Source organism: Mirounga angustirostris, unplaced genomic scaffold, assembly GCF_029215605.1.
Source record: "Mirounga angustirostris isolate CCGP_5_RB_7025 unplaced genomic scaffold, mMirAng1.0.hap1 SCAF_2, whole genome shotgun sequence".
Classification (NCBI taxonomy): domain Eukaryota; kingdom Metazoa; phylum Chordata; class Mammalia; order Carnivora; family Phocidae; genus Mirounga; species Mirounga angustirostris.
This window is the reverse complement of record NW_026991710.1, coordinates 174,583,806-174,608,185: the sequence shown is the minus strand read 5'-3', so window position 1 is coordinate 174,608,185 and position 24,380 is coordinate 174,583,806. Positions and strand designations below refer to the sequence as shown.

At 39.2% G+C, this 24,380-nt stretch overlaps 2 protein-coding genes and 1 pseudogene across 5 annotated transcripts in view; 1 reads left to right on the top strand and 2 right to left on the bottom strand.

Annotated features, from left to right (window-relative positions):
* Nucleotides 1-24,380, bottom strand: part of GTF2E2 (general transcription factor IIE subunit 2) — a 65,834-nt gene that overhangs the window by 1,819 nt on the left and 39,635 nt on the right. For both annotated transcript variants that reach the window (XM_064585593.1, XM_045879786.3), the window contains one exon: nucleotides 18,892-18,985. In XM_064585593.1, coding sequence (XP_064441663.1) covers nucleotides 18,892-18,985 — 94 coding nt within the window. The remainder of the gene's footprint in view (nucleotides 1-18,891; nucleotides 18,986-24,380) is intronic.
* Nucleotides 4-5,236, bottom strand: LOC129045958 (tetraspanin-17-like; annotated as a pseudogene). Its single transcript, XR_008506476.2, has one exon. The product of XR_008506476.2 is annotated as a tetraspanin-17-like (transcript).
* The window catches only part of SMIM18 (small integral membrane protein 18), a 37,493-nt gene continuing 24,006 nt past the window's right edge, over nucleotides 10,894-24,380 (top strand). For both annotated transcript variants that reach the window (XR_010409703.1, XM_064585594.1), the window contains exon 1: nucleotides 10,894-12,463. The gene's annotated coding sequence lies outside the window, so the exon portion shown is untranslated. The remainder of the gene's footprint in view (nucleotides 12,464-24,380) is intronic.

The window sequence follows — 24,380 nt, the reverse complement described above, 5'->3', positions numbered from 1 at the left end:
CCAACAAGATAGTAGTGATTTTACAACAGATGTTTACAAGCTATAGCATTTGTGATAAAAATCCAGGCCTCGCTATTATCTCCTCTGGTCTAAAATTGCACACCTAAGATTTCATTATAAAATCAAAGGAAGTAAGACAAGAACACTCAAATGCTGGACCGTGAGTAGCAGAAGGGGCTGGGAACAGTAGTGTTCTATTCTGAGTCTGGTAATGAAGGGCTGTGTCCCTGAAAACTCCCTGAAGCTGACATTCTCCTTTTAGTCCAAAAAGCAGTTCTCTCCAATGAAACAGTTAAAAATTCCTGTTCAACCCCTGAGCTCAGGATACTCCATTTCCTCTCCCTATCAGTAAAAAGAAACATGAAAGGAGATAGGGAATCAAAGTTTTATATGGGGTAAGAAGCTATAACAGTTCATTAACAAGAGAGACTTTTGAAACCAAAAAACCTGGAGATGGGGGACCAAGAGGTCATAAAGACTCTTGAAGAGTTTGGCTCAGTTATTTTACAGAATGGCCTTCACTTTGGGGTTGTCTAGTATTTCCTCATGATTATATTGAAGTTATACATTTTTGGCAAGAATATCACAGAAATGACGTGCCCTTCTCAGTGCAAAGGGTACATGATGTCAATGTCTTATTACTGAGGCTGATAAACTGATCGCTGGTGAAGCTGCTATCTGTCAGATTTCTCCACCATGAAGCTATTATTTTTCCCTTTGTAATTAATGAGGACCTTATGGGGAAATCTACTGAGACTAAGCAAATACTCCACTTCTCATCACACTTTTTGCTAACTTTAGCATCCACTGATAGCTCCTGCCTATAATTATTACTTGTGGGTCTATTGGCAAATTATTTCCATCATTCCTTCCAGATGTGTAAATTAGAATTCTACTGTAAGGAAGGACTATTCTTTCTCCATTTATTCAGTTGTTATTTGATGTAGTATGGACTCATGGATACTTATTTTACGGATTCGAATCAATTACTATCATTGTTATTCAAACTTGCTGGCTCTGGTTATTCAGAGCCCCTTCAGACTGTCCCTGTATCTTTTTTACTTGCTTTCCTTTTTCTTTTTGTTTTGTTGAGCACTTACTTTCTAGTACCAAAAGATGTTCCAAGCTCATCTTATATTTCCCCAAACTTGGAATCAACCATTTCATCAAGGAGTCCGGACTGCATTTATTGGAGAATGTTATCTAGAAACCAAGATCTGAACACTCTATTTTCTTTCTCTGTCAGTTTGGTTTTTGGCTTTTCTGTTTTCTGAAAACAGCAAATGATTAGGGGATATCAAATTTAAAAGCAGATGGATTTATTTTGGCAGAAGATCTCCAAGTATCATGAAAGTCAGGCATGCTCTAAACTATAGTAAATAAAGTAAGAACAGATTTAGAAATCTCCTAACAGAAAAGAAAAACAAGCTAAAATTTACAAATTCAGATTGGATCCTCTGAATTGAAGAGATCCCTGTCCCACTTATGCTAACAATGAAAACTGTGTAACAAAGTATGCCAGCAAAGGAAAGAAAATAAGCAAACTCATTAAAGAGGTTTTATGTAAATTCCTAAATAACTCATTCACGTTTTGGCTATGCCCAGATCTTTCCTGTGAAACGCAAAATTAGCAGACTCGTACAGTACAGCCTGGGAACCAGATGGCCTGGGTGTGAATCCAGGCACTCCATTTACTACATAACACGGGGCAAGTCACTTAACCCCTCTGCCTCAATTTCCTGATCTGCAAAACAGGGATAATACCACCGGTCTCATAGAGCTGTAGACATTAGAGTTAATGTATGTATCTCCCACAAAGAAAAAAACTATACCTGTTATAGTTATCATCATCATCTGACCTCTATCATCTCTTTTGGGTGCTAAGACCTCTAACGAAAGCAATATAAAACACCTAAGGATTGGCTAACAGATATGGGGTGATCTCATTTATGTAAATTAGAAAAAACTAAAATTCTACAGATTTTTTTTTTTTGCTTCTTCCATCCCTGTGGTGTCCTTTATTTTTTTAATTTACTTTTTTAATTTTATGATGTTGTTAGTCACCATACATCATTGGTTTTATGTGGTGATCCACGATCCATTGTTTTTGTATTAACACCTAGTGCTCCATGCAGTATGTGCCCTCCTTAATACCCATCACCGGGCTAACCAATCCCTCCTCCCCCCTCCCCTCTAAAACCCTGTTTGTTTCTCAGAGTCCATAGTCTCTCATGGTTCATCTCTCCCTCCAATTCCCCCTCCCCATTTTTCCCTTTTCCTAATGTCCTCCATGTTATTCCTTATGTTCCACAAATAAGTGAAACCATATGATAATTGACTTTCTCTGCTTGGCTTATCTCACTTAGCATAATCTCCTCCAGTCCCATCCATGTTGATGTAAAAGTTGAGTATTCATCCTTTCTGATGGCTGAGTAATATTCCATTGTATATATCACCACATCTTCTTTATCCATTCATCTGTTGAAGGGCATCTCGGCTCTTTCCACAGTTTGGCTATTGCGGACATTGCTGCTATGAACATTGGGGTGCATATGGCCCTTCTTTTCACTACATCAAAAATTCTACAAATTTTTTAAGATTTATTTTAGAGAGCACGCATGCAAGAGCATGAGCAGGGGGGTGGTAGAGAGGGAAAGGAAGAGGGAGAGAAGCAGAGTCCCTGCTGAGCAAGGAGCCCGATACAAACACACATACATAAATAATATGTTTTGGGGGGTGGGGAGGAACAGGGTTAAGGTTTTGTTTGAGTAGTTTCTAGCCATCACCATGTTTGATCCGGAGAGGCAAGCAAGGGAGAGAAAATTCTTGGGCCACCGGTGAGGCTCAAGTGGGCTCCAGGCAGGGTCAAGGTCACAGCTAGTAGAGAAGACAGCTCTGAAGCCGCTTCATGAAGCTGTGTCCCAGGCAACAGCGGGCCCCAGGCCTGCCTCACACAGTCATGCACAGAGAAGTGTGTCCCAGCCTGGGTGGGGATATGGCAGACCCCTCCCACCCCACCTGGCCTGCGCCCTCTTAGCTGTACCATTCCCGGTCCCCTTGGGAGCCCACCACCCAACAGGAGTGGAGATGGTAGCTCCCTGTGCACCAGGGTGGCAGCCTCACCAACTGGCCTTCACTGCTTTGATGGCACTCACAAGGTTCTGGGCCAGGTAAATACCAAAGATCTGGAGAAGGGCGATGCCCACAAAGACCCCATGCAGCCTTTAGTGCGGATGGAGCCCTGCTGCTCCAGCCCCAGTGGGAGCTGGCTATCGTGGCCACAACTGGGTATTGAGGACATCTTCTGCTGGGTCCCTGGCGCAGCAGGAGAAGGGGACCCCGCAGCGCTCCTGGCTCAGGTTCAAGTCAGTGCAGTTGAAATACAGATTGAGGGGTCAACCATTAGGCCCTCGGGCTCCACAACAAAACCACTATTCCTGAGCAAAGAGATTCCTGACATTGTTATTGATGGAAGAAACTGAGCTGGTCTTGAATCCAGTCCTTGCATATGAAGGCCAGGATCCCTGTTGCCAGCTCCAGGAAGAAAATGAGGCTGAGAAACACGGAGAAAAGCTTGCGCAGGAAGGTGTTCTCCCACAGAGCCCCAATGCCGCTGTCAAAGCCCAGCACTGACACAACACCTCCAACCGCTTCCAACAGCCACACGGGCTCAAGGCCTCCCAGATCTGTCAGTGCTGAGATGTTGCAGAGAATGCCCTTCTCAGCCCAGGCCCAGAGGCCAATGGCCAGGAACAGGGCTCCCAGCACCCAGAAGACAATGTTGAAGCCAAAAAGGCAGTATTTCCCACAGCAGCCGACCTCAGGTTCCTGGAAGTGCAGGTGCTAGCCCAGCATAGTGAGCAGCCACCCACTGGCCCAGAAACCAGAGCTGGGGTCAGGCCAGCCCTGCAAGGGCCACCCTGGGCTAGAGCTCCCCAGGCCATACCACATCCTCGTTATCCATTCATCAATCAATGGACACTTGGGCTGCTTCCGTATCTTGGAAGTAAATAATGCTGCTATAAACAGAGGGGTGCATGTATCCCTCTGAGTTCGTGTTTTTGTATCCTCTGGGTAAATACCCAGTAGTTCGACTGCTGGATGCGAGCATAGTTCTATTTTTAACTTTCTGTTGAACATCCATACTGCCTTCCACAGTGGCTATACATTACTTTTAACCCATGTCTTCATATTTAAAGTGAGTTTCTTATAGAAAGTATATACCAGGGTCTTGCTTTTGTATCTAATCTGAAAATCTGTGTCTTAATTATTATGTTTAGACAATTTACATCTGTCTCAATTATTATGTTTGAACAATTTAACAGTGAAAAGTATGTTAGATGATTTTGGATGTTTAAACAGATGAAAGTCTTAATTAGTATGTTTAAATGATCTACATTTAACACAATTATTAAGAACGACTGGAATAAAATCTATCACCTTACCATTTCTATTCCATGTACTCCTTGTTTTTTTTCCTTCTGTTTCGGTGTTCATTTGAATTAAGTGAGTGTATTTTTTCTGATTACATTTTCTATCTGTTATTGGCACATTATACTTTTTTACTGAGATATGACTGACACAACACTGTATTAGGTTTAGGTACAGAACACAATGATTTGATATATGCATATATAACAAAACAATTACCAAAGTAATTTAACACTCATCACCACACAATTACAATTTTTTTTTAAGATTTTACTTATTTGAGAGAGAGCGTTCGCGTATGCACACAAAGGGAGAAGCAGACTCCCCACTGAGCAGAGAGCCTGATGCGGGGCTCGATCCCAGGACCCCAAGATCATGATGTGGGCTAAGACGCTTAGCCGACTGAGCCACCCAGGTGCCCCTATAGTTACAATTTTTTCCCTGTGATGAGAACTTTTAAGATCCACTCTCTTTCAAATGTATAATACAGTATTTTTAACTATAGTTACTTGTTTTTCGAAAACAATGGTTTTAGTGGTTGCCCTAGGGTTTATAATACACGTTTAATTAATCAGAGCCTAGCTGGCAAGTAAATTATACCAGTTCACATATAGTGTAAAAATGCTATAGTTGTGGGGCACCTCGGTGACTCGGTTAAGCATCTGACTCTTGATTGTGGCTCAGGTCAAGATCTCAGGGTCATGAGACTGAGCCCCATGTTGGGTTCCATGTTCGGTGGGTGGGGAGTCTGCATGAGATTCTCTTTGCCCCCCGCCCCACTCCCACACACTCTCTAAAATAAATAAACCTTTAAAAATAAAAATTTTTAGGGGCACCTGGGTGGCTCAGTTTGTTGTCTGCCTTTGGCTCAGGTCCTGATCCCAGGGTCCTGGGATCGAGCCCCACATCAGGCTCCCTGCTGAGCTGGAAGCCTGCTTCTCCCTCTCCCACTCCCCCTTCTTGTGTTCCCTCTCTCACTGTCTGTCAAATAAATAAATAAAATCTTTAAAAAAAATAAAAATAAAAATTTTTAAAAAGATGTTATAATAGTATCCTTCTCTGACTTTTGAGCTGTCAGAAATTTTACTTTTATATTTGCTGTAAACATAAAATATATTTTAATACTTTTCCTTTATAATCAGTTATCCTTCTTTTTTCTTTTTTAAGATTTTATTTATTTCAGAGAGAGAGCACAAGCGGGAGGGGAGGCGCAGAGGGAGAAGCAGACTCCCCGCTGAGCAAGGAGCCCCATGTGGGGCTCAATCCCAGGACCCTGGGATCATGACCTGAGCCGAAGGCAGATGCTTAACCAACTGAGCCACCCAGGTGCCCCTTTTCTTTTTTCTTAAGTAGGCTCTATACATGGAGCCCAATGTGAGGCTTGAGCTCATGACCCTGAGATCAAGGTCTGAGCTGAAATCAAGAGTCGGAGACTTAACCAACTGAACCACCCAGGTGCCCCTTGAGCTCAAAGCAATTAATAAGAAAAAATTTTTAGTATACTTTTAAACGTTTTAATTAGAAAAACATGAATTTTATATTCACCTGCTACAACACACCTACTTATCTGTACAGATCCAAGTTACTATCTAGTATCACATCCCTTTTGCCTGAAAGAATTTCCTTATTGAATCTGGTAATGCAGGTCTTACGATAATGACTTATCTCAGTTTCTCTGGTACCATGAGAATATTACTCTGAAATTCTCCTTCATTTTTAAAAGACTGGTTTTAGGGTGCCTGGGTGGCTCAGTCGGTTAAGCCTCTGCCTTTGGCTCAGGTCATAATCTTGGGGTCCTGGGATAGAACCCCACGTCACACTCCCTGCTCAGTGGGGAGTCGCTTGTCCCTCTCCCTCTGCCCCTCCCCCCACCCTCTCATTCTCTAAAATAAATAAAATCCTTAAAAAAAAAAATTGGTTTTGCTGGGTACAGAATTCTAGGTTGAAAGTTCTTCCCTTTTGGGGTGCCTGGGTGTCTAAGATGGTTAAGCATCGGATATGACCCGAGCCAAAGGCAGATGCCCAACCGACTGAGCTACCCAGGTGCTCCTACCTTCAGTATTTTCTCATCATCATCAACTTTCAGCAGTTTGAATATAAATGCCTGGGTGCTTTTCTTGTCATTTGTTTTGGAGGATTATCTTGCCTCATTCTCTGAGCTTCTAGGATCTTTGGTGCAGTGTCTACCATTAGTTTTTCAAAATCCTTGGCCATTATTTCTTCTGCCCTATTCTCTTTCTCCTCTCCTTCTGGGATTTAAATTATACATTCTGACCATGTGATATTATCTCGCAGCTTTCTCTCTGCATTTTAGTTTAGATAATTTGCACAGGCCTATGTTCAAGTTTACTGGTTCTTCCTTTGGTTATGCCAAATATACTGATGAGCTTACTGAAGGCATTCTTTGTCTATTACTGTGTTTTTCACTACTAAAATTTTCATTTGGGGGCACCTGGGTGGCTCAGTCAGTTAAGCGGCTGCCTTCAGTTCAGGTCATAGCCTTGGGGTTCTGGGATCAAGCCCCACATTGGGCTCCCTGCTCAGCGGGGAGTCTGCTTCTCCCTCTCCCTCTGTGCTCTCCTCTCTCTCTCTCAAATAAAAAAAAAATCTTAAAAATAATTTTCATTTGATTTTCTTATAATGTCTACCTCTGAAATATCCTACACAATCGTGCATGTTGCCTGCCTTTTCTACCAGAGGCCTTAACATATAAATCATAATTATCTTAAATTCCATGTCTAACAATTTCCAGTACCTGTGTCCCACGAATTTTGTTAATTCCCTTGTCTCAATACTCTATCGCTTTTCTCCTTGTTTTTATGCCTGATACACACACACACACAAATATATACTAAAAGCAGGATATCCTCTGTAGGACAACTGAGACTGAGATAAACAGTCTTTGTGTCTGGATATGACCCTATCTTTCCTTATGCTAGGCCTTTAGGGTGTGGATGTAGTCATTCTATTGTCAGAACATGAGCTTGGTTTGCAATCTGTTGCTGCTATGGATACCTATAATGCACCACAGGCTTCAAACTGCTCTAGCCACACCTTGTGTTTAGGGTAGAGGCTTGTTTGCCAGAGAGTTTTTCTCATTGTCTACTCAACCTACAGTTTTAGGTCTTCCATTTAGCATGCATCTCATACAGTCTCTCTGCCTCCAAGCTCCTGCAACTCTCACAGAATTCCATTGTTACCCATTACTCTACATCTGTTAGCCTGGTATGGAGTGGGAGTTCTCTGAAATTCTGACTAAGCCGTGGTGACAGTCAAGTACTATGTTCTTGGTATCTTGGCATATGGCCTTCTCAATGTTCCTGCCCATCCCCCTGTGCTGAGGTCCTGGGCCCAGCACATGTTCCTGCCCCTTCCCCAGGGGTGGAAGGTTTTCTTTCTGTTCCATTCCCCCTGCAGGTTAGGGCTTCTGTCTCACAGCAGAGAGGCAGGAAGAAGCCTCAGACAGGGCTTCATGTCTTTCCTGAAGCATCTACCACTGTCCTCCTGCAGGCCTGCCCAATGAGGACAGTACCCAGTCCTATCCTCTCTTTTTTATAAGCAACCAGTGAAGTCTGTGGAAGAAAGCCTGCAAGTAGGTATGAATTCCCTCCCATGTGTTCTCAGCTCCCAAGGATTCTGTATCTTCTTGCTAGTCCAATTTAAGCCTTTAGCAGTTCATTAAAAATTTTAGGGGCGCTTGGGTGGCTCAGTCAGTTACGTGTCTGCCTTCGGCTCAGGTCATGATCCCAGAGTTCTGGGATCAAGCACCACGTGGGGCTCCCTGCTCAGCGGGGAGCCTGCTTCTCCCTCTGCCTCTGCCCCTTCCCCCCTCATGCTCGCTCGCGCTCTCTCTCTCTCTCAAATGAATGGATAAAATCTTCAGGGAAAAAAAAAATTTTTTTAACTGAATTCTTCTGAGTGGTGTTCATTTTGTCTGTCCCACGTAAACAAGTACTTACATCCCATCTTTTCTTGGAGGTGCCTGTCTTTCCTTAGATTTCAGGTTAGGTGGTTGTCCTGCAACCTCAGCTCTCTGATGGACTCAAGAAAACTATAAATTTGCAGCTGTTCAGGGTTTATTATTGCTGTATGAGTGCAACAGTACTCTGATCAGCTTTCTCCACTTTAAGTGTAAGCCAGAAGTCCCCCATCTATCCACTTTTTTGGCTAAAGAACAATGTGATTAATGCAACTAGCTCTGCTCGGCTTATCTGAGAGAAAATAGCTTCAGGTCAAACTTCTAAGTCAGCAATAAAAACATCACTCTAATTCCAAGACAGCACAAAATATTGGGGTTTTTAAAATATTTATTTGAGACAGAGAGAGAGATAACGAGCAGGGAGAAGGGGTAGAGGGAGGAGCAGACTCCCCACTGAGCAGGGAGCCCAAAGTGGGACTTGATCCCAGGACCCAGGGATCATGACCTGAGCTGAAGGCAGACACTTAATCGACTGAGCCACCCAGGCGCCCACAATATTGAGAGGTGCCTGGGGGGCTCAGTTGGTTAAGCATCCGACTTGATTTCAGCTTAGGTCATGATCTCAAGGTCGTGAGATCCAGCCGTGTCAGGTGCTTCGCTCAGTGGGGATTCTGCTGGAGATTCTCTCTCCTTCTCCTCTGCACCCCCTACTCACTCTAAAATAAATAAATCTGGGGCACCTGGGTGGCTCAGTCTGTTAAGTGTCTGCCTTGAGCTCAGGTCATGATCCCAGGGTCCTGGGATCAAGCCCCATGTCGGGTTCCCTGCTCAGCAGGGAGCCTGCTTCTTCCTCTCCAAAGCAAGCAGATCTGAATTTTAAAAAATAAATCAATCTTTAAACATAAAACACCAAACCAGAATTTTATGTCAAATTTACCATAGCTGTTGAAGTATGTCATCCAAAAAAAAGAATAGTTCAGGCATTTTAACCCATGACATGTTAAATTCTAACTATCAACATGTAAAATTATCTTTATCTAAAATAAATATTACGTGATATAACTGTGTAACAAACTGTATACATTTTTCTGCTAAGAAAAAAGATAAAAATAAAAGTATATATATGATAAAAACATCTTTTACTCAACTTTCAGTCAATACACCCAGCAGCATTGCAGTTTCAGTTCCTTGAAGGCTGAAACTACTGTGACTTCCTACTTGACATGTCTAGAGTTTACAGACTTCAGGCCTCTTATGTCACAATCAGAGGCAATAATACCTATTAGAATAGTGACAGCAATGGTCTAGAAAGCTAATATGTATATTAACATACCACCAAAAAAATAAATACAATATAAATTTTAATGGTACAATGGAACTGAAAGTACATTAAAACAAAATTTAGGGTGCCTGGGTGGCTCAGTTGGTTAAGCGACTGCCTTCGGCTCAGGTCATGATCCTGGAGTCCCGGGATCGAGTCCCGCATTGGGCTCCCTGCTCGGCAGGGAGTCTGCTTCTCCCTCTGACCCTCCTCCCTCTCATGCTCTCTGTCTCTCTCTCAAATAAATAAAATCTTAAAAAAAAAAAAAAATTTAACTACTTTCTTTGCTAAAAAAGTGTTGCTTGTGCTATTTTCAGAGGAAAATCCCTGAATAAAAAACTTCAATGGGGGAACTTGGGTGGCTCAGTCGATTAAGCATCAGACTCTTGACTTCAGTTGATGATCTCAGGGTCATGAGACCGAGCCCCACATAGGGCTCTGCACTGGGCATGGAACCTGCTTAAAATTCTCCCTCTTAACTTCTGCCCCTCCCCCTCTAAAAAAACTTTTTTAAATGTCTTTGGGGTTTTTTTTGATAAAACATTTCTACATTAATCCCTGTCTTTCCTTAGCTTAGTGCTGTTTCAGTATTTAAATATTACACGTACTATGTAAATGTACCACAGCTGTGGGCGCCTGGGTGGCTCAGATGGTTAAGTGTCTGCCTTCGGCTCAGGTCATGATCCTGGAGTCCTGGGATCAAGTCCCGCATCGGGCTCCCTGCTCGGCGGGGTGTCTGCTTCTCCTCCCTCTGACCCTCCTCCCTCTCCTGCTGTCTCTCATTCTCTCTCTAATAAATAAATAAAATCTTTAAAAAAAAAAAATGTACCACAGCTGTATAAATACTTAAGATAAACAATGGAAAGCAGGGCCTGATTTTTTTTTTTTTTAAGATTTCATTTATTTATTTGACAGAGAGAGAGCACAAGCAGAGGGAGCAGGACAGCAAGAAGCAGGCTCCCTGCTGCCAGACGTTAGGCTCAATCCCAGGACCCTGGGATCATGACCCAAGTCGAAGGCAGATGCTTAACCGACTGAGCCACCCAGGCAAACAGGGCCTGATTTTAAAGTCAAGATCTCAGAGAATCCCAAATTTAATTTTAATGTATGCAAGGACAAAAAATGTACAGGTGACAGAGGCACAAAGAAAAATCATCTGTTTTTCTCTAATTTTATAAAGTCATTGCAAGAAAATACAAATTCAAGATAACCCTTATTTTCTACGAGGCTGGCAAAGTTAACTAAAAACATCTAGTACTGGTAAGGGTAAAGAACTGGATACCTTTTCATAGACTGCTGTGAAGGTAAATGGGTCCCCCAAAATTGGTGCGAACTTTACAAAAGGCATGACAGGCAATGTGTTGAAGATGTTTTAAATATGCCTTATTTTCTCATCTCGCAATTCTACTTAAAAGAAAACTACAATAAGGAAATAATCAGGCAAGTGCACATATATTTATGTGCAAGTATTAAGTATTATTTATAATAGCATATAGCAAAACAAAAACATTTCATTTCTATCTGTGGAGCATCAGGAAAATTGTTTTAAAGTACATCCGAATGGAAAGCCATAAAAAAATAATGAACTAAAACAGCATCAGAGCCCCAGGAAAAGAGCTTCTGGGAGAAGCCCTGTATTCTAAGGATAAAGCTGAAATTGTTTAAGTTTCTAGGCAGAAAAGAATGAGTTAGAAAAAATGAAAGAAAAGTCAGACTGTCACTGGACTTCTCACCAGGAACACCAACAAACATTCTATAACTGCAAAAGATCATCGCAAATGTGGCCTCAGACTGTTATACAGGCTCTGGTTCTTTGCTATCTGACAAAACGCAAGTCTACGGATCACTTAGTCAATAACCAGATAGCTAAAGTAAACGTGAATAAATAACCAGATGAGATTTAAACACCTAGTATTTCGGGACTATTTGGTATTTCCAATTCTTCCAATAATAGCTAATATTACTGTTACTATTACTCTTACTATGTGCCAGGCTCTGTTCCAAGCTCTACACACATTTATTTTTAACTCATTTAATTCTCCTAAGGACCATGAGACAGATACCCTTATTCCTATTTTATAGATGAGAAATCTCAGAAGTATCTTGCCTAAGCTAATAAGGAGCAGAGCTAAGATACAAACTTACAGGTTAACTATTCAAACCATCATCCTGACCACTGCATTTATATACTGCCTCTAAATGAGTAAGATCCTGATAAAAGGAAATAAATGCCTTTGTGAAATAAGACATATACCTAAGTTCAACTACTCTGTGTTCACTTACCTATTTGACTTCCTAAATTACTACAAATAAGCTCTCTCCTTACTTGTGCTATATCTCATTTTAGGACATTTGCTTCTATTACAGATAAAATGAAGGGGGAGTCTTCAACGTGACTGAAAGCTTCATCACTCCAGTATTTCCTCTTAAGCTAAGACTGCCATCTACTGGACTAACACAAAAATCTCCATCAATACAATAGGACAAAGCATTTTGAGTAAAATACAAACAAAGAGGAAGAAGAAGATAAATGTTAAGATATGCATCAATTTTCAGTGGATCTTCTCTGGAAACACACACAACTTATATCATTTGGAAAAACTCACTTTTTTTAAATTAGTGATGTATGCCGCCGTACTGACAATTTCAACTCCAAGAACAGTGTCCGAACCCTGAAGTTCCTGCGGATCGTGACTTATTCCCCCAGCGTCTACAGCACTATACAAACATCACAATGACAGTATGCAAGAACCACCATCTGTGTTCCCGTGTCAATGTTCCCTCAGCCTTAGGTAAGCTCAAGAACGGAGACCTTATTCACTTTGACATCTCTGTATCACTGAATGTGCTGAATGAAAGAATTCAAGAAAAGAAGTCTGAAGACAACATATCTTAATTAACTGTTGTCTATTTTATAAACACAACTGTACCTTTAATATAATTCTCAAACCAGACAGTTTTGCTTCCTGTGGAACATTTGGTAATGCCTGGATACATTTTTGGTCGTCACACTGTGGGGGAAGGTATGCTACTAGCATCTAAAGAAGCCAGGGATTCTGCTAAATATCTACAATGCACAGTGACAACCCCAACACCAAAAAAAATTATCCAGCTCCAAATTATCAATACCGCCGTTGTTGAAAAACCTTTCTTCCTCCCAGCCGTCTGTCTTAGAAAGTATAGAGATTAATGAAAAACACCAGTTGATAATAAGAATCAAATTCTGTTTACATATATAAAGTACTTTTTATGTTTTTTACACACGATTTTCTAGGAACATACAATGTATAATAGAGAATATAGTATGATTAACCTTTGAAAATCTCAGAAAAACATCACTTTGTATTTTGCAGACCTTTGCCACACATTCTTTATCACTTAAGGAAAACACTAATTATGGTATATAGGTTGCCATTGCATCACACCTGTATTGGTCCATTTGTAGCCATCACACTCAATGGTGACTCTACATATAAATGTAGACACTGGTTATTTATATTCCTTTTATATTCTAATATAAATATGCTTGAATAATTATAAATATTGAAATATATTTGTAAATATAAACCAATTTCCTTTTTTTTCTCCTTTCTGTTAGGGTACTATACTTTTTTTTTTTTTTTTTAAGGGGGGATAGCAAAGGGAGAGGGAGAGAAAGAATCTTAAGCAGGCTCCACCCCCAGTTCAGAGCTCGATCTCAAAACCCTGAGATCATGACCTGAGCTGAAATCAAGAGTTGGACACCTAACCGACTGAGCCACCCAGGTGCACCTACTTTTTTTTTTTTAAGTAAGCTCTGTGCCCAGTGTGGGGGCTTGAACTCACCACCCTGGGATCAAGAGTCACATGCTCTACTGACTGAGCCAGCCAGGCATCCCTGTATTATACAAACTTTTAAGAAATTATGTCTCAAAGTAGGTTATATCATCTAGAAATTTTATTTTACAAGAGCAAAGAACATGTTACAAAATATTTGTTCCTCAGGCTCCACTGAATCAGATTTAAGGATTAAAAACAACTGGCCTACGAAAAAAATCAAAGTCTTTACTACAGCCTTTGCTTTTACTACTGTCTGCTTGAACCCCACTTCCCCCACAACAGCACCCACATGGGCACCACTCTGGTACTCTGCAAGGCTAGCTCCATCTCATTCTTCCACAGCCGTCTTCTCGGAGTTCACCCCTCCTACTGCTTTACCAGCTTGCACATACTTCATTTGTCTCTTTCCTAGAATTTGATACAATCTGTCATCATGTTTTATTTTTTATATTGTTTACTTTATCCTTTAGAATGCAAACTCCATAAAGGCAGAGACTTGTCTATCTTGTTCATTACTGTATCCCCTGCATTTAGCAAAATAACTGGGGCATATAGTAGGACATCAGTAAATATTTGTTGAATAAGTGAACTCTTGTTGAGTAAGTGAATTCAGGAATACACAGATTGTTACCAAAATCCCAGAAAGTGTCAATTAGGAAATAAAAACAAAGAACGAAGTTGATAAAATGATACCTATAGTTTAAGCAAATTAGAGATACAGAGAATCACTCTGTAGATATGAGAACCTCCCAAAATTATACTTTCCAAACAAATAATGGGAGAATATATCATGTAATAAAGATAATTAATATAAAATGACACTTCAAAAGTTAAAACCAACTATATGCCAATTACAAAGGAAATATTTAAACAAAAGAAGACAGGGTATACAGTAAAAGAATGGGCGAAAAGGGGCGCCTGGGTGGCTCAGTCGTTAAGTGTCTGCCTTTGGCTCAGGTCATGATCCCAGGGTCCTGGAATCGAGCCCTGCATCGGGCTCCCTGCTCAGCGGGAAGCCTGCTTCTCCCTCTCCTACTCCCCCTGCTTGTGTTCCGCCTTTCACTGTGTCTCTCTCTGTCAAATAAAAATCTTAAAAAAAAAAAAAAAAAAAAGAATGGGCAAAAATACATCAGTCCAAAAAAAGGGAAGGGATTAAAAGAGTAATATGAGATAAAGCCAGACTTCAAAGAACATTAAATACAACAAAGAGGGATGCTTTACAATGATTATGATACAATCCTTAAACTATGACTGTCAAGAATGTTTATAAACCAAAAATTCTGCAGGAAAACATAACCAGGAAGTAATAGCAAAATTAAAACAACAAAAAAACAATGGCAGATTTTAATGTTTGCTCAGTCACCACTCATATAGTCAAAAACTAGTATGTATAAAGGGTGATGTGACAGATATTTTTCTTTAAAATAAAAATAGAACAACAAAAGCAAAATAGATAAACCAACAGTTAGCATAACAAGGAAGTAAGGGAGAAAGTCCAAATACAAAAAGTTAGCAATTTAAAAAGGGAAAATTACAGAAAAAAATTAAATTATGGAGCCATACTCTGCAAAAACTATATGCTATTAAATCTGAAAATCAAAAATGGATGATTTTAGGAAAGCAGAAATTACCAAAATTAATTTATAATGTGGGAAACTTAATGAAAGACATAACCAAAGAAGATAAGAATACTGTGAAAGAAGCAACAAGACAGATACACTCATGGGCGTTTGTGTTCAAATCTTCAAGGAATTGAATACTCTCATAAGGAAAGAATGGAAAAGGAAGGAAAAAGGTAGGAAGGAAGAGAGGAAAACTGTACTTCTCTTTTGATGTATCCAGCATAACACACACAAACCAAACCCTGAGAAAGTAAACAAAAAAAGAAAACTGGATAGTAAAGCAAAAACCCTTAAATACATAGAAAAAGAGTCCAGAAATATATAGTTAAAAAAGCATTATTCTAGGAGTACAAGGACAGTCAATATTAGGAAATCTAGTAATATACTTCAACACCTATTAAATAAGTCCACAACAACAAAGACTTACTAGATGCAAAAATGATTTGTCAATTTCCCCTCCCAATACCTTCTGATATTATATGGCTATTTCATTAACATAAAAATGTATAATATTTGCTGCAGCATTATTAAGTACTTAAAAAAATCCATTCATCAGGTACACTTACATAATGGAATACTAAACAGCCATATAGCATTTTTATTTTTATTTATTTTTTAATTTTTTTTATTTGCGAGAGAGAGAGCACAAGAGGGAGGAGGGTCAGAGGGAGAAGCAGACTCCCTGCCGAGCAGGGAGCCCGATGTGGGACTCGATCCCGGGACTCCAGGATCATGACCTGAGCCGAACAAAGGCAGTCGCTTAACCAACTGAGCCACCCAGGCGCCATATAGCATTATAGAATACCTCTAACAGAGAAAAAGTAAACTAGAAAAATAAACATCAAACAATTTATACAATTTATTTACAGATATGTGGGAGTTTACTAACAAGCATACATGGTTACTTTTATAATCTGAGTGGAAGAAAGTGAAAATCCTCATCTTGGGGCGCCTGGGTGGCTCAGTCGATTAAGCGTCTGACTCTTGGTTTTGGCTCAGGTCATGATCTCAGGGTCTTGAGACTGAGCCCTGCGTCAGACATGCTCGGCCCAGCGTCTGCTTAAGACTCTTCCTGGGGCGCCTGGGTGGCTCAGTCGTTAAGCGTCTGCCTTCGGGATCGAGCCCCGCATCGGGCTCCCTGCTCAGTGGGAAGCCTGCTTCTCCCTCTCCCACTCCCCCTGCTTGTATTCCCTCTCTTGCTGTGTCTCTCTCTGTCAAATAAATAAATAAAAATCTTTAAAAAAAAAAAAAAAAAAAAAGGACTCTCTCTTCCTCTCCTTTTGCCCCCCCTCTTAAATACATCTTTTTTTCCCAAATAAATAAATCTTAAAAAAAAAAAAAAGGAAAGAAAGAAAAGGAAAATCCTCATCTTGTCCTTATAAGCCAAGTAATAAGGAGATAGGAAGAGTTTAAGCCAACAAAGCCCATATAAAATGGCAAATGAAAACAGGAGTAATATTAAGAAATAGAAATATAGAAAAAGGTACACAAACAGGAAAAAGCTGAGTAAAGTTACAACAGTGATATCCACAGAAAAATTGCACTGGGGACAGAAAATACTAATGACTTGGTATAATGATTACTGTGAGGATTATAGCGGAACAGAATGATTCTCTTAAAATTTCTCCAATGAATTATTATCAAGAAATCCTAGAGTTCCACCCTATTCTTACAGAGCTACTGCAACCTCACCATTTGCCCCAATTTGAACATCTACAGATCTGCTGCACTATGCTGCCATCTGCAGAGTGGACTTAATACTAAAAATTCCCTGAGAACATTCAATTATTTTGATTGTTAAAGGTAACAAGAAAAATGGCAGAGAAACTAAAACTAGTGCTATACAGTATTAGAAAGTGAAGAAGAGAGACAGCAGGTGTAATCAGTAACATGATAAGAATAAGTCAAAATACTTCAAGTTGAAAAATCAAGAAATAAAAATATAAGCATATTATTTAATACAATAAGGGAACCACCAAAGAATTAAAATAAAACCAGTTAAGTAGTGCCACAAATGAAAGGGACTCAAATTAGCGAAAGGAAAAACATACCTGCTTTTCACTGTAAGATCTTCCTACTTGAACATGTGATACTTATGTTTTTTAATACTGCATTTTTTCAAATGGATTAACTATGCCAAAGAATAAAGGAATCAGCTATTTTTTTTTAAACCTGTAAGTATCTTAAAGATTAAGTCCACCCCTATGTTTTTTCGAAGGGTCAAGTCAATTTGACAATTACAAAAGTTTCCATAAAAAGCAAAACTGTGAGTAAAGGAGACTCAAGCAATACAAAAATTGCTAAGCCAAATCTTTCTTAAATGAGCATCTATCACTACAATATAAAAAAGAAATTCACTACTCCCTTATTTACACACAGAAGCTTACCTTATTAGAAAGTACAATATACAGAATAACTGGAATACTTTGAAAACAATTTTTTAAAGTAACAAACATTTACTGAGAACCAACTGCATACAAGGTACTCTCAATCACAATTTTCCACCAAAATACAACATTCTATTTCCTAAAATAAATCATGGTCATCTAAGTAACTTCAGATTGACTGAACTCCTATCTACAAGCACCACAAGCCTGAGTATCTACAGCCAGATAACATATGAAAGAAAAACTTACATAGTACAAATTACAAAATCATAATCAAGATATGTATGGGCTACTAAAGGGATAAGAATTATATGTCCATTTTTTATACAAAATTATTTCTTCAGTAGAATCTCTTTTATTCAATACAATAAACAAGAGTCACTAGGCCTCCCAGGCAGTCATAGCAATAGTTTCACTATTTGGAATCTAATATTACTTTGTTACTTTATGTAATTCTATATTGTTAGAATTTTTTGGTATGAGTTTGTATTACTTTTCAAATTTTATAATTAAAATGGCGTTTAGTCCTTTTCTTGCCTTTTTAGTTCAAAATTAATACAATTTACAGTACAATATATTTGTCTAAATGAGAATTTCTACTTGTATAGTAAAGATTTCCATGACTAAACCCTTGTTTAACTATTTTACCTGACAAATATTGATGAAATATTTTTTTTTAAAGATTTTGTTTGAGAGACAAAGCCCTCACACAAGCAGGGAGTGGGGGGAGCAGAAGGAGTGGAAGAGAGAGAATCTCAAGAAAACTCTGCACCAAGCGGGGAACCCAATGCAGGGCTCAATTCCACAACCCTGAGTCCATGACCTAAGGCAAAATCGAGTCAGAAACTCAACCAACTGAGCCACCCAGGTGCCCCTGAAACATTTTTAAACTAAAATTCAAAACATAGGTATCATACGTTTAGTACAAGATTCAACAGAAGCTTACTTAGCATCTGACTCTACAATAGTCAGAAAAAAGTAATCTTGCCTATCCAGTCTGATAATCAAAAGACTCACAAGTTATTTAAGAGAATATCAGTCACCAACAAAAGTTTGTTTTTTCCCATCCTGCATCAAGCTTTCATATCAAGATATGAAGTAATATTTGTAAAATAACAGAATTAAAGAAATAAGCTACTTGGTACAGCTGAGCTATAAGCATATCATAACCTACTATACTATGATAAGTACAATTAACCTAAAATCTTTCAAATTACATATTTCAAATTGCATTCTGAGAAACAATGTTAGTGGTAAGATTATTAGCTGTGCTCTAAGAGATGATAAAGCTAAAAAGCACTACTATAAAATTTAAGTTATAACTTGATTACAAATATAAATTTTGTCACCTTCTATTTCTAACGTATTTGAAAATTAAACAGAAAGGCTCACCTTCATCCACAGAAAACTGACAGCTCTTATCATTGAAGAAAAGAATTTTCTTCTTATCAGGACGATTTACAAATAGTATCTGGTCCCCTAAAGCCTTAAATGATAAAAAAAAAAAAAAAAATTTTTTTTTTTCAGTTAACTCCGAATAAGCCCACCCCAAAAGATTTTTTTTTTTTTTGAACAACAAAGGACTCCCATTTCTTTTAACCTTCTGTATAGCATTAGAATCTAATGCACCTAATTTTAGTTCTTAAGTTTCTTTCATGAGTAGTTCTCACTACTTTTATGGATTGGTATTTCAAGACTTTTATTCTTAGAGATCTTCCGAAGTACAAAATGGAAAGTTACTTATTTTTGAAAAACAAAACCCAATCTATGTTTCAATTATGATTTGGGTCCACTGGAGTCTTTTTATTAATCTAAGAAAAACTGTGGGATCTTAGTGTTCTTACTTTTCCTCTACCTTATTCTGCCACTTATTTATCATTATTCATCAATTATTTCCAATTGTGCTTTAAAAAGCTACAACAGTAAAAAAAAAAAAAAAAAAAGAAGAAGAAAAAATGAAAGAATGATCAAATCACCTAGAAGTGTGATGCAATAGTGAAACAGCCATCTTTCAATTTTCTTACTGCATTGCCCAAACTGTTGTATCACCTTTCAAGAAGATATAAAAGACCACAGAGTGGTCTCTGTTGTCTTTTAAGCTTTCATTAAATATAGTGGACAATTCAGAATTTATTTCCTGCTCCTCAGAGCAATGACAAGAAAAATCTCATTAATAAATGAGAACAAGAATGCAAAAAGCCTGAGCACACTTCTAGACTCTAATGATGGTGAAATTCATCAGAAATAAAGTCTAAAACTATGAGTCTTTAGACAATAGCTCAGATTAATAATCTCAAGCTTAAGAATTAATGACTGAATGACATATTTCTAAGAACATAAAAAAATGAGGTATTTTCATTCAGTTAGTTATTCAACAGGAAAGAATTCACCATAGAATACAGTGTGATAAGAGCCCTTGCCATTTCACTTTGCTAACATATAATAGTAGTCTTTCATCTTTCTGATGCGTTTGCCAAAATGTACTTGATACAGAAGTCTGCTATGTTAAAATCTTATAAAAATTTCTAATAAAGCTGTTCTTCACCATCCCTTCATTCTTATTTATATAAATTACTCATGACATGAAATACTTTGAAAAATAATAAGACTCCAACGTACCCAAGTGGTAAATGGTAACCATTATATATGTAAAATAAACTATGAGAACTCAAAAGACAGTGCAGAAAGGAATTAAAGAAGACACAAATAAATGAAAAAATATCCATGTTCATGAATTAGAAAACTTAATATTGTTAACATATCAATACTAAAAGCAATATGCAGATTCAACACAATCCCCATCAAAATTCCAACGGTGCATTTTGAAAAAGTGGAAAAATCCTGAGAAGAGTCACAAAAGACTCTAACCAAAACAATCTTAAAAAAAGAATAAAGTTGGAAGTCTGATAATTCCTGATTTCAAAACATAGAAGATTCGGGGGGGGGGGCGCCTGGGTGGCTCAGTCGTTAAGCGTCTGCCTTCAGCTCAGGTCGTGATCCCGGGGTCCTGGGATCAAGCCCCACATCAGGCTCCCTGCTCCGCGGGAAGCCTGCCTCTCCCTCTCCCACTCCCTCTGCTTGTGTTCCCATTCTCACTCTCTCTCTCTGTCAAATGGGTAAATAAAATCTTGAAAGAAAAAAAAAAAAAAGAAGAAGATGATTCTGGGAAGAAGACAAAGTAAGAAGCACCAGGAACTGGTCTCCCAACGTAGACAACAATTACACTGGCAGCATCAGTCTCATGTAACTATTTTGAAACTCTGGATCATAGCCTTGAAACTAGGGGAAGACCTGGACGATGTTAAAGACATACAAAAACAACTACATAAACAAAGAAAATTAGAGTGATAATGCATGCCCTGGAAAAGACTTAGGAAAGTCCTTAAAAAAATCTTAAGTTTACACCTCCGGCTAGTCCTTAGCACAGACAGCCTACAACAATCCAAAACAAAAAGAATATAAAAAACAGGAAAACCTGGGGAAGGAGGAGAATCCGTTATCCAGAGTTATAGTATTATTAGATTCAAAGGTCTAGTTTTCAACAACAAAAATTACAAAGCATACAAAGAAACAGGAAAGCATGGCCCATCTGAAGGGAAAAAAATCAACAGTCCCTAAAAAAGACCTTACGGTAAATATACTACACAAAGACTTTAAAACAATTGTCCTAGAGATGATCAAAGAACTAAAGGAAGATGTGAGGAAAGTGAAAATATATTAACAAAATGGAAATATTGATAATGAGATAGAAACCTAAATAAAATCACAAAGAAATTCTGGTGCTGAAAGTAAAAAAATGAATGGAAAATTTCACTATAGGGATTCAAAGGCATTTTTCAGTAGGGAGAAGAATCAGTGAACATGAAAATACAAGAATGGAAATTATCAAGTTTAAAGAACTGACAAAAAGGACTGGACCACCTTGGGGCTCAGTTAGTTAGCATCTGCCCTTGGCTCAGGTCATGATTGCAGGGTCATGGGATGGAGCCCCACAGTCAGGTTCCTGCAGGGAGCCTGCTTCTCCCTCTCCCCCCCTGCTTGTGCTCTCTCTCGCTCACTCGCTCTGTCAAATAAATAGATAAAATCTTAAAAAAAAAAAAAAACTGACAAAAAGGATTGAAGGAACAGTGAACAAATCCTAAGAGACCTCTGGGACACCAACAAGCAGATCAATGTACGAACTGTGGGAGTCCCAGAGGAAGAGAGAGAGAAAGGGGCAGACAGCATATTTCAAAAAATAATGACTGAAAACTTCCCTAAGTTGAGGAAAGATATGAATATAATAAACATTCAAGAAGCTCAATGAACTCCAAAGAATATGAACTCAAAGAGACCCACACTGAGACACATTATAAATAAACTTTCAAAAGACAAAGGGAGTCTTAAAAGCTGCAAGAGAGAAACAAACCAGCGCATACAAGGAAGGGATCCTCAAAAAAATTGTATTTCTCATCAGAAACTTTAGAGGCCAAGAGCACCTGGTGGCTCAGTCAGTCAAGCATCCAACTCTTAGTTTCGGCTCAGGTCATGACTGTGTCAGGCTGCTTAAGATTCTTTACCCTTGGGGCACACCTGGGTGGCTCAGTCGGTTAAGCGGCTGCTTTCGGCTCAGGTCATGATCCCAGGGTCCTGGGATCGAGCCCCGCATTAGGCTCCCTGCTCAGCAGGGAGTCTGCTTCTCCCTCTCCCTGATGCTCTGCCTGCTTGTGCTATATCTCTGTCATATAAATAAATAAAATATTTTTTTTAAAAAAGATTCTTTCCCCCTCCATCACCCTCCCCCTCTGCTCTTTCCCCACTCGCACTTGCGTGTTCTTTAAATTTTTTAAAAATAATTTTTAAAAAGCTGAGGGATTTCATTACCACTAGGATCTACCAGGCAAGAAATGTGCAAGGGAGTCATGCAAGGTAACATAAAAGAATCAGTAACTCAAAGTTAATATGAAGAGATAAAAATCTCACTGAAGATAAATACTAAATACATGGGCAATTATAAAAGCTAGTATCTCAAATTCCACATATCAGTGAGATCATATAATTGTCTTTCTCTAATTGACTTATTTCGCTTAGCGTAATACCCTCTAGTTCCATCCACATCGTTGCAAATGGCAAGCTTTTTTTTTTTTTTTTTTTTTTTTTGAGAAACAAGACAGAGGATCATAGGGGAAGAGAGGGAAAAATGAAACAAGACAAAACCAGAGAGGGAGACAAACCATAAGAGACTCTTTTTTTTTTTTTTTTTTAAGATTTTTATTTATTTTTTAGAGAGCGAGCGAGAGAGAAACAGCATGAGAGGGGAGAGGGTCAGAGGGAGAAGCAGGCTCCCCGCTGAGCCGGGAGCCTGATGTGGGACTCGATCCCAGGACCCTGGGATCATGACCTGAGCCGAAGGCAGACGCTTAACCATCTGAGCCACCCAGGCGCCCCACCATAAGAGACTCTTAATCTCAGGAAACAAACTGAGGGTTGCTGGAGTGGAGGGGGGTGGGAGGGATGGGGTGGCTGGGTAATAGACATTGGGGAGGGTATGTGCTATGGTGAACACTGAATTGTTTAAGACTGATGAATCACAGGGCGCCTGGGTGGCTCAGTCAGTTAAGCGTCTGCCTTCAGCTCAGGTCATGATCCCGGGGTCCTGGGATCAAGTCCCGCATCAGGCTCCTTGCTCTGCAGGGAGCCTGCTTCTCGCTCTCCTCCCCACTTGTGCTCTCTCTATCTCTGTCTCTCTCTCTCTCAAATAAATAAATAAAATCTAAAAAAAAAAATTAAAAAAAATTTTTAAATGACTGATGAATCAGACCTGTATCCCTGAAACAAAGAATACATTATACATTAATTAAAAAAAAAAAAAAAGCTAGTATCACTGCAGCAAAAGTTTGTAACTACACTTTTTGTTCTCTACAGATTTAAGAGACTAATACATTTTTAAGAAGCAATTATCAGTCTAATAACTAGTATCACTGTAACTGTTTTGTACCTCCAAATTTTATCTTCTACATAATTTAAGAGACTAACAGATTTAAAAGAATTATTAGTTTATGTTTTGGAGCAATGTGTGAAGATGTAATTTTGTGACCTTTACAACAAAAAGGTGTGGGAATGGAGCTGTAAAGGAGTAGAGTTTTAATATGCTACTGAAGTTAGGCTAATATAAATACAAACCAATACAAATGTTGTAACTTTAGGATGTCAAATATTCCCCATGGTAACCACAAGGAAAATAGCTATAGAAGATACATGAAGGAAATGAGATAGCAATTTAAACATTTTAATATTTAAAAAATCAACCAGGGGCACCTGGGTGGCTCAGTCAGTTAAGCATCCAACTCTTGATTTCGGCTCAGGTCATGATCTTGGGGTTGGTGAGATGCAGCCCTACATCGGGCTCCATGCTGGGCACTGGAGCCTGCTTTAAGATTCTCCTTCTCCCTCTCCTTCTGCCTTTCCCCCCACTCTCTCTCTCTCTAAAAAAAAAAAAAAAAAATCAACTAAACACAAGACAGTAATGCAGTAAAAGGAAGAACAAAAATGCAAGAAGGCATATAGAAAACTAATAGCAAAATGACATCCCCTTGTAAGTAATTAAAAAGATGGTTAAACTCTGCAATCAAAAAAAGAGATTGCAGGCAGCCTCAGCAAGCATCTGAGCCCCTCCAAAACACATCCCCCCACCATCCAGTGGACAGCTTCCAATGAATGGCACCAGCAATCCACCCCCAAGCCGCCCCTACCCTGGGGAGGCCAGCCATGCACACTAGAGTGCCTGCAGCTGTTGCAGCCGGGCCTCTCAGCCAGATGGGTCAGGGTCAGCCCCATTCGCCAGTGTACCACTAGCAGCTGCCGCTGGGCCTCACAGCCACAAAGGAGGACAGTCCTGCACA